The following is a 12881-nucleotide window of genomic DNA, read 5'->3' as shown; positions in this document are numbered from 1 at the left end:
AGCAGCAATCTGTTGCAGGAAGGCCACTGGCCAGCTCCTCCCTGCCCTGTTGACAAACAGCTGAAAGGCCACCTGCACTCAGCCTCCAGCCCTTCTCACCTCGTCCTTGAAGAGCTTGGCTTGGTCTTCGCAACCCGTCAGAGTCTGAACAAAGCTAAAGACCTTGGAATAAACAGAGAAAAATGTCAAGACAGGAGCGTTTCTGGCTGGTGACCCCCCATAAGCCCACACCCTCACCTCCACAGCGGCATTTTGCGCCCTGCAAGGTAACACGCGGCTGTCAGGGCAAAGGCTGCAGCTGCAGCACCCTCCCATGCTGGGAGAGCACGCTCCGGCCAGGGCACAGGTGCTGATCGCCTCCAGCCCCAGACCAGCCAATGCCACAGCAGCTTCATCTCCAACAAGCCACCTCCAGCACAGCGACCTCCAGCACAGCCAGATGATTCCTACCGAGGGGCAGGGGCAGGAGAGGGGCACACTGGAGGGGAACGGGGAAATCAGGCAGGGCTGGCTGCTGGGGCTGGTGCCAGAGTTCCAGCTACCCAGGCCTCAAGAGGGGCCATCGCAGATGCTCAAGAAAGTGAATGAAGGTGACGATGAAGAATCTGAGGTAAGGATTTCTTTTTCAGAGAAAAAGGGAGGTGACTTCTTACCTGCAGAGCCTATGGTCTAATTTTTTAACTCGGCAAAGATGAAACCGATTTCTCTGGAAAACTGTAAGATGCTAAATGAAGAGACTGCTGTTTGCCTTCACCTGCCTGTGCTGGGCTAGTGTCACATCCGAGCTAAGCAAGAACCTGGTAGTTCTGCAGTTGCTTCCCAGAAGCTGCCCTCAGGGCTCTCCCCTGTCAGCTGTCCCTGCAGTACCCCACAAGCGTGGCTAGCAGATCACATTCTTGCCAGCCCAGGAAGGTGGCTGCTGAAGCACCTCCACAGCTGGCACGTGTACCGTGGTGCTGCACAGCCCAGTGGAGCGCTCCCAGCCATGGCAGGGGGTTAGAAGCCAGCATGCAGTCTTCAAAACCATCTTACCTCATCAGTGGTCCACTTGGCCACTGTAGTTGCTGTGATGCCAGCCACCCCCGGCAGGAGCTTGCAGTGCTGCTCCCAGCAGAGCGACAGCGAGCGGTCGGGGTGGGCAGACAGGGCAGACATGAAGAGCGACTGGTGCATATTGTCTGAAGAAATAGCTGTCAATAAAAATGCAAGATGTGATCCAACGTAGAAGGATGAGAACATCCCATCAACCCATCCCATCCTATCCTACAAGCCTTGGGGAGGGCCCCGTTCAGGGCAGGGCCCAGGGCTCACAGCAGATGGTCTCATGCGTCCAGGTATCAAGACCTAGGGGTTGTCCCTCAGATTAGCAGGCTATCAGTGTAACCAAGTGTTCAGTTTGGTGGGACTGGGGATGGCGAGGGAAGAAGTTTAGAGACAAGCTTGGCTTTGCCTTGTTCTCACCACCTTCAATCATTTATTTTCCATGCTGAACTATATTCCAATGTCAAACTTCACACCAGAATGCCATCCCATATCATTCAGTTCATTTCAGGTTTTTAACAAAGCTTTTCCCATGCTCTCTGCTCCAAGGCGTCAAGGATGGTTCCCAAGAAGAGATTCTCTTCACTCACCCCCAGCCCTGGGGTAGGCAGCAGGACAGCCCAGGGTAAAACGGACACTGGCTGGAATAAATGTCAGTCATTGTCTTATGTCAGTCATCAGAACCAAATGCCAAGCAAACTGTTCGCCAACTGTTTCTGAATTTGGCACTTCATAACCACACTGATATTTTGGGGTAGAGCAGCCACAGGATGAAGGCACAGCATCCCTGTCTGAAGAGGACAAAGTGCCAGGGACAATGCAGTGCTATAGAGAGAGGATCCTAATTCCCTGCCCTAAAGCACTCAAAGATTCACAGACATAAACCAAGAGATACGAGGAGGGACCCAGCAGAGCTCTGGTAAGAGGCAGGGACATTCCTTCTCAGATGGTCAACTTTGGCAGCTGACCACAAGCTCCTCACTGGTGCCGACCTGCGTGAGGTCTGACTGAGTGAGCCAAGCGAGACCAGCCTCCAGCAGCCACCACCCCAGCTCCTCCAGCCTCGCCCCTGCGATGACACTGTGGCAGAGGACGGCACTTACTCTGGAAGTCTTCCTGCTGGATCTTCCGGTACTTTGGAGGTCGCCCTCTAAAGAGACAGGAAGACTGATTTCCAACTGGGCTGGGACTGGCCCGAGGGCCCTCCTCCGCGCTGCACAGAGCAATGCCTTGGCAGCAGGAGCAAGGATTACCTCTTGGACCCTGACCCAAAGGGTTGACAGCTAAAGACACAAAACGCGGGAAGAAAAACCAAGAGAGGTGCCCAACAGAGCTGGAAGGACAAAGGCCAGCTGCCAGCAACCATGCTTCCCCGCGGTCAAGGAGCCTCTCTGGCTTGGCCACCCCTCCCAGGGATGGCAGCGGTGGCACAGGGGCCCTGCGCTGCTGCATGGGGATCACCAGGCGTGCCCCTACCTCCCGTGGTGCCGAGATTTCTTTCGCTGAGGGAAGCCAATCAGGTTCCTCTTGCGAGTTGAGGCCTCGGTGTCAGACAAGTCCGCCTTAAGCCTGCCCTGGTTCTTCTCCGCCAGCGGGCACCCTGAGAGGCAGTAATGGGCCGTGAATCTCCCAGTCACATGTCCTGACCCGTCACAACCCGGCGTGGGGCACTTCCTAGAGAACAGAAGGGAGGCAAGCGTTGGACCCAGCTCAGAGCAGCGTGGGGGGGTGAGCCAGCAGGGCCACCCCTCTGCCCCCGAGCACAGGAAGCCATGGCCCTGGCCAGGGAAAGCAGAGTAAAGACATACTGAACAAATCCCTGGGGCTAGGGCGCTGGGTGCACAGGCAGGGCACACCCAGTGCCTCCAGGTACAAACACTCATCCCACCTTCTCCACTGCCATCACACTGACCCTGTGAAAGTCATCACTGAGCTGATCAAGCAAGTCATTGGGGTTCACTGAGTCTCCAACTTCCCTTCCTTGCCCCCAGAGGCATCCAGACTAGCCTCAGAGTAAGGAGGAAGCAAATGTCATTGGTGTACTCAGCAGAGAAACCCCTGAGAGCCAGATTTGCCTTCCCCATCCTCATGGATGCTCAACTGTATTGGCTTCTCTTGACGCCAGCCTGCCATGCTGGGGCCAGCACCACACCGTGCCTGGTTTCCCCTGGAAAAGGTCACACAAGTGACTGCCTGAGCTGGGGGAGATGCACTGTTCCTTCTCAGGGCTCCCCAGCTGACAGCCTCCCAGTAAAAGGCATCAATGAGGGGGTCGAAGCTGATATCAGCAAAGAGCATCCTAGAGGCACTGTCCCCTATGTAGCCCATATGTCCCCACAGGTAGATGGGCCTGTAGGCACCCATGGGGGCTCTGGGTGCTGCAGGACAGGCACAGAACAGGAGCTCACAGGACTTACACAAGCCACGGGCTCTGGGCTGCCCTGGGACCCAACCTGAGGAGAGCAAGGGGTGCCCCTAAGCTGGGGGCAGAGCCAGGCGCGGGGTGGGTGCAGGGAAGGGCTGGGTGCTGGAGGGGGAGGAGGAGTGGAGGAAGGGCCAGCAGCGAAGCTGTGCCCCTCTGAGCCATGCTTTGGAGCTCACCTGTGGTGAAAGCTGTACTTGGAGCTCTTGGTGTGAGGGATGCTCTTGCAGCCCAGGGTTGGGCAGCCCCCGTGGGCAGAGGAGGCTTGTTCCTTTGGCCCTAGACCAGGAGGAGAAACAGGAGAGAAACTGTCACAGCTGCAGCCCCAGGCAGAACCAGGGCTCTGGGCTCTCTGCCTGTGCTAAACAGGGAGGATTTTCCAACTGACAACTCCACGGAAAAGCCCTTCCTCCCTGCCCATCCTTGGCCAGAGCGTGCCCTCCCATTTCTGTGCACGGGCAGGTGGCAGTGACAGTGGGGATCTGGCACACTTGGGACCTGGGAGGAGGGACTGACCCAGGCACAGGACTTACTGAGAGGAGGCTGCAGTGGGTGTCCAGTTTTTGAGCACCAGCCTATGGGGTGGATGTCTGGATGATCTGCATCAATCCAGAAATCATAGACATGGCTCCAGCCATCAAAATGGATCTGAGGAGACAAGTAGAGAGGTCACTTCAGGGCAAACCTCAGGACACCTCCCTGAGGAGCTCTGAAACCCTCCAAGCTGACAGCCAGGAGCAGGACAGAGGTGAACTGCAGCAGAAGGCTGTCCGCCGCTCCCGGAGCCAGGCACTGGGACCTGCCATTCTCCATCCTCCGCACAGCGAGCTTCCGCAAACCTCCACACACTTTGCTGCTGCAACAGTCAGTGACCTGGGAAGGGCACGAGCAAACCAGCAAGCCAGCACCGAGACTCCAGCACCCACCTTTATCCTGTGATCTTCCACGTCCTCCACACTGGCCACTCGGATGAAGGACGGAGTCCTCCTGTCCACTGCCTCCAGCTTCATGTTGACCAGGAAGCCGTGGGGTGGGCGCTAGGGCCAGGAAGAACCCAAGTCAGTGGGGAGCAGGGCCATGCTTTGGGCTCTCGCACCCCTCAACAGCTTGCCCACCAGCGCGTGCTCCTCAAGCCCAGCTCCCAGCCCTGGCCTGTCCTGGTAAGAGCTCACAGTGGCAACAGGAGAGAGTGAGGACGGGCCTCTGGGATCTGAGCTATGCTTTAATGAGATGGGAACGCTGTGCCCAAGGGAAGAAGGTCTCTAAGAGATACATTCTGGGGATCTATACTGCAGCCACACTTGGCTAGACACAGCTGCTGTTGCTGCAGTTGGAGACAATAACTATCAAGCAAGCCTAAACAATTTCGCATCATCTGGCTCCTGTCTAGCCAAAAGGATGGTCATACTTCCCATTTTTCCCAGTTGTGAACTATCTGTCCAGGATAGCCCTGACTTCTGAACCTCGAGTGTAGACCTGAACCCCAGGCCTGTAGCAGAGGCACACTGACCATCACTTGGCTTTGCATAAAAGCAAAGACCTGACAATGGAGAAAACCTGAATTCCTGCCCAGGCACAGTGGAGCAGGTGATGTGTCACTCACCACTTTGAAGGCCCAAGCTGGGACAGCAGATGCTCCAGTCTCCTTTAAGTACTTTTCCCAGGTGAAGTTGTCGGGGTCAGGATAATCTAGGAGGGTGAAGATGCAGAAGGTGAGACATGCCTGCAGGACGATAGCACGTACCCCAGAACGTCCTACTGCCTTGAAGGACCAACCAAGTCTGTGCCAGACACATGGGAACATGAGAGACATCAAGAAGTGCTACTATTTTCTCATGGACCATGAAATTCAGGGTACAAGGGAGCAGAAAACATCTGGGCCTGCACAGACCTCCTTGTGTCTCCACTTGGCCCAACACAACCACCGTGCTGCGCCTGAACAAGTGCACAGGAGCCTTGGCAGGAGCACACTGCCTCCCTGGCTGCGGCCCTGCCAAAGGAAACTGCCTAGGCCTGCAGACAAGCAAGGGCCATGGGGTTTGCACCCCCGGCTTCCCATGCCACCCTGGGAAGCCTGTCCCCAAGGGGATGTGCCAGCAGAGGTGGCACTCTAGGGCCACTTGACTCACCTTGAGGAGGTGTGAGGGGTTTGCCGTGCTCCTGACACCATCCAACTGGGTGGATGTATGGACTGCTGGGGTCACACCTAGAAAACACACCCAAAGTCTTACACAGGGCTGAGGTACCCGCCTCGTCACTGCCAGAGATCATGGGCTACAGGGGCCCAGGGCGGGCCACTTGGCAGCACTCCCAGGTCCTGCACCACCAGCAAAAGGCCCTGCAGAAGCCGAGGTCTTCTACAGCACCCTTGTCCCCGAGTGACCCAGGGCCTGGCAGGGCAAGGGCTGGAACAGGGGAACTCTGGCTCAGAGCGGCAGGATACAAACACGACCAGGTGCAAGCTCTGCTGCAGAGCTGCCCAGAGAACAGCAACCCTTTGCTGCGAGCGGGGAGACAGGCCATGCCTTTCAGAGCTTGCAGCAGTGAGACCTGAGCAATTGGGGGCCTCATGTCCTGGTCACAGCTCCCAGCAGGTCACAGCACACTCAGATGCTGCTGCTTTGCGGGGCTGCCCAGGACAGAGCCACAGCTGCCCAGCACCAGCGAGTGAGGAGCAGCCAGGGACAGAAACCACTGCAGCTCCACAGCTCCTCGGGGTGAGACGTAAGAGAACATCAGAGGGCTCCAGCAACAAAGGAAACAGAGTTGGTCTCAAGACCCTGATTGTGCTAACTGTCCATTTTAATTGGCCAGCTGGGACACCTCCCCACGCCATCCACAATCTCCTGCCTACAGCCGCAGGAGCTCCCTTTAAGCTCAGGCCTTCAGTCTCTGCTCTGCAGGTGGCCCCATCTCCCACGTGGGTTTTGGGGCGAGCCCACAGCATGCGATCCTGCCTCTCTTTGCCCCACATTACCTACAGGGCCATGGCAATGTCCAAGGAGGCGACATGGAACAGGCAAAGATTTGTCTCCTAGCACAGGGGGTGACCCTCTGCTGGCCTGTCTGCAGCAGCGTGCTGGGATTGTCCCCCACTTTCCCAAGCACCCCACCACTCTCGCTGAAGCAGTGGCAAGGTGCCTCCCCAGCACTGGCACCCCAGGAGCTACCATGCACTTACCAGTAGTCATAAGTATCATCCCAGTTGTCGAAGTGCACCAAAAAGCGATTGTCCACCACGTCAGTCACTGTGGCAACACAGATCAGGGAGGGGTTCATGCGGTCCACAGCTTCAAGCTTCATGCCCACCTTGAAGCCCGGGGAAGCCTCATGCTGGGAGGAGAAAGGGGCAGGTTTTTTTCAGAGCTGTGGTCCCAGCACCCTCCTCACCACTTCCCTTGCTTGCTGCAAGGAGGCAACTGCCCAAACCCTCCCAAAACCAGACCCTCCCTGGCCTCCAGGCAGGCCCAGGACCACTTAAGGTCCGAGAAGGGCAGTGCCCTGCTGTGCATGCAGAGAGGCAGAGGGTAAATAACTGAGCTTGGCCACACAAAGAAAGAGGAAAATAAATCTTCAGACCCTCAGTATTTTCTATAAGCAGAAACCTCGAAAAAAAAAATAGCCTCCAACTTACACTGATTCAGATTTTGTCACAAAACACTTGTTTGTAGTCACACTCCTCCAGTGTCAGCAGCGACCAGTGCCCTAGGCTTGGCAGGAGGAGCTGGGATGGGGCCCATCATCCTACCTTGCCTTTATTTCTTGGATGCAAAATCTGTGCAAAATGCTGCATCACATACACTAGTGGGATTGTTGCAGCAATAAAGAGGAGGGTCCAGACACAATAAATAACTTGGAGAGGCTGATTTATCAGTAGCCTGAGTTTCCTCTGCAGCTGACATCAGCATTTCGCACTCCACTATATTCCCACTTTCCTCACCCAAGCTACCATATGAAGAATAAAGGCGGAAACAGAAACAATGAAGACACAAAACAGATATGAAGGATTTATACTTACGAAACACTAACTGAGGAGTTTTGGCAAAATAATTGTTGAGAGGAGTGGTTACTTCTCCTCACCAGTACTTTTGCTACAGATTTAACTGTCCATAAGACTGACCCGGATGAAAGAGTGAATCAGACCAACACCATTTTTGGGCACACCAAACTAGTGTCCAAGCTACAGATCCTCAGCAGCAAAGCATCTCATTCAGAAATGCCAGCATGCCAGCAATCCTGGCCCTCTGCACTCTGGGCTTGAGAAGTGTGGGGTGGACAGAGGAAAGCCCAGCACTGGCAGAGGCATTCTGCCCAGCTGGAGGGGAAGAAGTCAAACCTGAACCTGCAGGCTCTGGCAGGAAGGAGAAGCTGCTACTCACAGTGTTTTGAACCATGAAGAGGTGCTTAGGAGCTGCCTGAGCCTTTGTTATCTTCAGGTAGTTTGTCCAGCTGAATTCTTCTTCCTTATAACCTACAACCCCTCAGGAACAGAAATGAGAACAGTGAGTTCACAGGAGAGCAGCCAGGAGGTTGTGAGGCCGAGTCCAGCCAGCCCCAACCAGCCCTCCCCCTGCCAGGCATGTCCTGCTGTGGGGGGTCTACAGCAGCCCTGGGAAACCCCAAGGGGCCTGAGCTGACTTTGAAGGGGTGCTAGGGAATGTTAGCAGTCAGGTGGAAATCCAGAGCTCAGCTCCACCCCAGAGAGCATCAGTCCCACCTGCCCTGGGGCTCAGCTGCTGGCTCCAGCCTGGCACTGGGACATCCAGGGTGACAGGGCTTTGCCCTAGAATGGGAGGAAGCAGTGATCTTTAGCGTGCTGGGTGCCTGAAAGGTTGTCCTGTGGAACCCCCCAGCACAGAAGCATCCCCTCCTGGGCCCCATGGAGCCACCCTGTCCCCACCTCCAACTCTGTGCCTGCGGCCCCACTACTTGTCCCCCTCCTTCAACAGGATTCACCAACGGAGACTCGCTGACTCCTTACCTTTTGGGGGCTGGAGTTTGTGCCCTGTCTCCTCAAACCAGCCAGCAGGGTGGATGTCGGGGGAATCAGCATTCAGCCAGAAATCATGGCACTCAGAGTAGCCATCAAAGTGGAGGCGCATCCGGTAACCGCACACCTACCAGCAGGGAGGGCATGAAAAGGACAGGACCATGGAAACCTCCTGGCTGAGCATCACACGCGCCTCTCCTCCTGCACACAACCTCAGCATATCACTTAGGGAAGCCAAGAGTCAATCATAGCCCAGGGCCCAAATCGGGAGGCATATGCCAGTCCCAAAAGGTGTCCAGCATGGAACAAGGTAAGTGCAAGGCCACCACAAGCCAGCCACGTTCAGGCTGGGCATGAGATTCCATGGTAGGGCACCTAGCTGGTGCAGCAACTGCAAGAATTCACTTTTCTGCACCCGGGAGACATGCTGGTGCAGGGATTTTGGCTAAAGGCCGTGCTGCTTTGGTGAAATCTCTCCAGCAGCAAGAACAGCAGCCACTGTTGTATGGCTGGTCTCCCTAGGGAGCACTGTGAGGCAAGGCTGGTTTGGCTGCCACATGGCTGAGCGGAGAGCCCCACAGACAGAGAGCCTCCACGGACACAAGGAAGAGCAATGGGGTGCCTCCACACCCTCCATCTCAAGGGCTCAGACCTGTCTGAGGGGCATCAGCTCGAAGATCAGAAGCTGCTGCCATCACCACAGTCTCTCCCCCTGTGGCTTTGCTGTGTCAGGAGATGGAGAGACCAACTAGGCTGGGGCACTGCTGCTCTGAAGCACTGTCTCCTGCCCCTACGAACTGTAAAGAAACTTCCCGTTTGCTTGACCAAGGTGCTGGAGTGCCAGCTCATCTCATGGAGCAACACACAGGCAAGGGCCCAAAGCCTGTCTCGTCCACAGGCCAGCCGGCAGCACCTCCCCTCCCACCGAGCCTCCTGCTGCGCGGGTGTGAGGAGGACCCAAGCAACATGGGAACCGGAGGCGCCTTACCTCAGCCACTGTCAGGATAAAGTACATCGATGGGTGCTGCGGATCGATCCCTTCCAGCTTCATCCCCACTTTAAAGCCATTCTTGCGCTGGGAAGGTACTTGGTACTGAAAACAAAAGTGAAACCACAATATAAAAATCAACACAGGTAGTTGGGTCTAAAACCATCCCAAGGAGCAACCATCAGGCAATGGGAGCTGCTGGAACCAGGAGACTGTGGGCCACAGGTTATGTTGTCATCCAAATTTTAATTATTTTCCCATAGAAAAACAGTCTTCCACCTCCTTATGGGTTTGCTTCTCTTGCTGCTGGCAGGGCAGGGAGTCCCTGGGCTACCAGCCACAGCCGGGGAGAGGGGGGCATGGGCCTGGCTCTTCTTTGCACCCTGGCAATTGGACAGCAGGGAGCAGAGGTGCAGCACAGCACCATGGCCTCAGGAGAGCCCACACCTAGCTTCCAAGAAGGTCTGGAAAGGCTCCACCACCCTGCCAGAGCCACAGGGGTGTCCTAGGCAAATGTGGGGTGCTTGGGAAAGGGGGACAGCACCCTGCTGGGAGGTGGGACTCGAGGCAAATCAAAACTGGAGGCTGACTGGTCACCTCCAGGTGAAGATGGGAGCTTGCTTATTGCTCAGAGTCCCGCAAAATAGGGAAGCAAGGAAGAGAGGAGAAGGAGGAGGGGTGGGAAAAAAAAGGGAAAGAAAAGAGAAAATGAAAGAGGGAAAAAGACAGGAAAATCCCAACTCACATCCTGGAAGAGATCTAAAGGGGCAGCGACAGCTTTCTGCTCCTCCAAGTAGGACGCCCAAGACCAGCCTTCTTTCTTCTCCTCACTGGCACCTGAGCGCAGCACAAATGCACACACAAGAGCCGCAGCTGAGGGTCTGCTCCAGCCTCCGTCCCCGCCTCCTCCAGCCTCTGTCCCTGCCTGCCTTGGCCTCGGGGCAGCGTGGAGGGCAGCTGAGCGCACGGGTGCCGCTGGGGCCGCATCTCGCTCTCACACACAGTCCTGCATCCCTGCAAAGCTCAGCACCATCCTACCAGAGCCCCTTCTCTGGCAAACCCCGTCTAGCTGTCCGAGGAGGGACAGAGCCAAGAGGCCCCCCCTCACAAAGGTCCCCGTGACAAATGTCCTCTGTCGCTGTACAATGCTCTAGGAAGGCACCTAAGGAGCCTGAGGGACAAGCCATCCTGTGCAAAAGCATCAGGACACCTCTGCAACCAGTCATCCTCCAGCCAATCCATCCCAACTGGCCACAGCACTGATGGATTTGGGACAGCCAGCAGGATCCATGCAGAGGTCTGGGAATCACCCCCCAGCCACAAGGGGCCCCTGGCCAGTCAAACCAGCAGCAGGCTCACCTCCCACCACTGCTCTGGAGGCACCAGCTCTGCTATCCTCTGCTCCGAGACAACCACCTGAGCCCCTCTTGGCACACCAGGGCCACCCTGGTGCCCTAGAGATGCATTTACCCCTATAGTATTCATGAAAAGATGACAGCATCATCTCTTCATAGGCAGGGAGGGGATCCTTCACGCCCTCAAGCCCTCTGGGAAGGCCACAAAGGCTTTTCCCATGGCACACAAGACATAACCCAAGTCTCTGGCTCTCCAGCCACTTTCTCTTCCTCCTTTGTAGTGCCTGAAGGGATTCCAGGAGCGCTGTGCCTATTCTAGCACCGAGTAGCTCACAGCTACAGGTCAGCCACAGCAGACTGCCTTGGGTAGGGCAGGCAAGAAATGCTGGGGGAAAACAGACCAACTCCTTCCCCCTTGGGCTTAGGGGAAGCAGAGATGGAAAAAATGGGAACTTGCAGAAGAAATTAAAGCTGAGCTCCAGTGAGCAAGGTTACTAACCTAGATGCTTCACTAAAAGTTAAGAGTGGCAAACACTTTTATCATTCTTTAGGATGTAGAAAAAAGTGGCAGGCATGTTTGGGGAATCCATAAGTACCAGCTATGCACTTCTGGAGAATGACAAGTACACCTGGAGACAGAGCATACACCGACTTTGCTGCACTGAAGCATCCAGGTGTGTATTTTGTTTGCTGATGTACTTCTAAAATAAGAGAAAATAAAACGCTGAAATAACAAGGCTCAACACTACTTATGTGTATGCAGCAGGGAAGGTTACATGCTCAGGGCTCAGATTCTAGAGAAAAGGACTTGGCAAGCGGTATGAGATCCCTTTTTAATAGTGGTTAACTCAGTGTAACATCAGGGGTTAATGACATCTGGCCCCTGCTGCCGTCCCTACATTTGGCTATGCAGAGGAGTATGCAGCTGGAACAGTTTCATTTTAAAATTACTTTGAGTATGACCTTTTACTATTCAGAGACAAAAGGTCTCCCATAAATGTTCATTTCAGTATTTTCCCAAGTTTTCTTTCCTCCTCACCCCCATTGCACCACAGGGAAAAAAACCAAACAAGCAAACAGTGCATCCCTCAGCTTGTCTCCTTCCCCTCTGTGTCAACAGCTCTGCATTTGACATCTCCTCTGATATGGGCCAGAAATAGACCCCTGGAAGATGAGACAACCCCAAATCACCCAGTTTCAGTGGCAGCAGACCTACAGGAGCAGCTCCCAAACTTGTGAGCTCCTGATCATGTGAGGGAAGTTCCCCATAAGACTGTCCAAAGAGGGGACAAAGCCAGGTGTGGCACAGTCACATTATTGCTCAGGAGTAAAAGAGGAAAGGAGAGAAATGGAAAGAGACAGAGAGAGCAGGATCAAGCAAGCAGAGGAGCTGAAAAGCCTTCAGGAACATGTACCAGTGCATTGCACTGGGTGTTTGACTCTGCTGGAGAACCAAAATTCTGGCCCAGCCCCACAGCAGGACACCACAGCTGTGGCTGGAGTGCTCACCCCACCGCCCGCCCGGCCCTCCATACCGTGCTGGATCCCATTCCACATATCAGCCTCCAGATTGCTGATGGCAGAGTCTCCGGCAGAGCTTTTCCTCTCTTCCTGCTTTTCCTCCTAGACATGAGAGCAGACAAGACAGAAGTCCATCACATTGGAGGTCTGCACAGAGGTTTATGCTGTGTGTTGTACCCTCGCAGTGGTGCCTCCGCAACATCCATGGTTTGACTGATGCTTGGCCCAGAAATGGGCAGCCAAGAGGATCTGATAATGGGAGCCCAAGGAGGGTTTTGGTGCTGAGTGGTAGCGATCATGCCTGGAGTGGACCTGTGGCAGTCAGGGCTGGCAAGGAGAGCTCCCTTGCCTTGTCACAGTCACTCTCCCTTCCCCAGGACAGGCAGATAGACACTCTCACACTTCAACACTTACTTTGGTGACCCAAACTCAAGAGAGCAGCTGAGAGCTCTCGATACCTACAGCCCAGTCAGGACGAGTCCAGCACTGCCCAGTCTGAGGTGCTGAAGTACTGAGTCCTGAGCAACAGGCCTTGAACCAAAGCTGACCTCTAGAGGAACCCCT

General features: G+C 55.2%; 1 protein-coding gene across 1 annotated transcript in view; it reads right to left on the bottom strand.

Moving 5' to 3' along the window:
* The window catches only part of L3MBTL1 (l(3)mbt-like 1 (Drosophila)), a gene marked incomplete at its 5' end in the record, with an annotated part of 13439 nt that extends 1020 nt beyond the window's left edge, over positions 1-12419 (bottom strand). The window contains 15 exons of the mRNA XM_010073800.1: positions 100-162; positions 1033-1190; positions 2145-2191; positions 2518-2715; positions 3643-3742; positions 3997-4111; positions 4390-4500; positions 5067-5152; positions 5593-5669; positions 6645-6796; positions 7843-7934; positions 8445-8580; positions 9442-9546; positions 10187-10278; positions 12332-12419. Coding sequence (XP_010072102.1) covers positions 100-162; positions 1033-1190; positions 2145-2191; positions 2518-2715; positions 3643-3742; positions 3997-4111; positions 4390-4500; positions 5067-5152; positions 5593-5669; positions 6645-6796; positions 7843-7934; positions 8445-8580; positions 9442-9546; positions 10187-10278; positions 12332-12419 — 1620 coding nt within the window. The remainder of the gene's footprint in view (positions 1-99; positions 163-1032; positions 1191-2144; positions 2192-2517; positions 2716-3642; positions 3743-3996; positions 4112-4389; positions 4501-5066; positions 5153-5592; positions 5670-6644; positions 6797-7842; positions 7935-8444; positions 8581-9441; positions 9547-10186; positions 10279-12331) is intronic.
* Positions 12420-12881: the final 462 nt, after the last annotated feature.

This window comes from Pterocles gutturalis, unplaced genomic scaffold (genome assembly GCF_000699245.1).
Source record: "Pterocles gutturalis isolate BGI_N339 unplaced genomic scaffold, ASM69924v1 scaffold41492, whole genome shotgun sequence".
Classification (NCBI taxonomy): domain Eukaryota; kingdom Metazoa; phylum Chordata; class Aves; order Pterocliformes; family Pteroclidae; genus Pterocles; species Pterocles gutturalis.
This window is presented reverse-complemented; position numbering and strand designations above follow the sequence as displayed.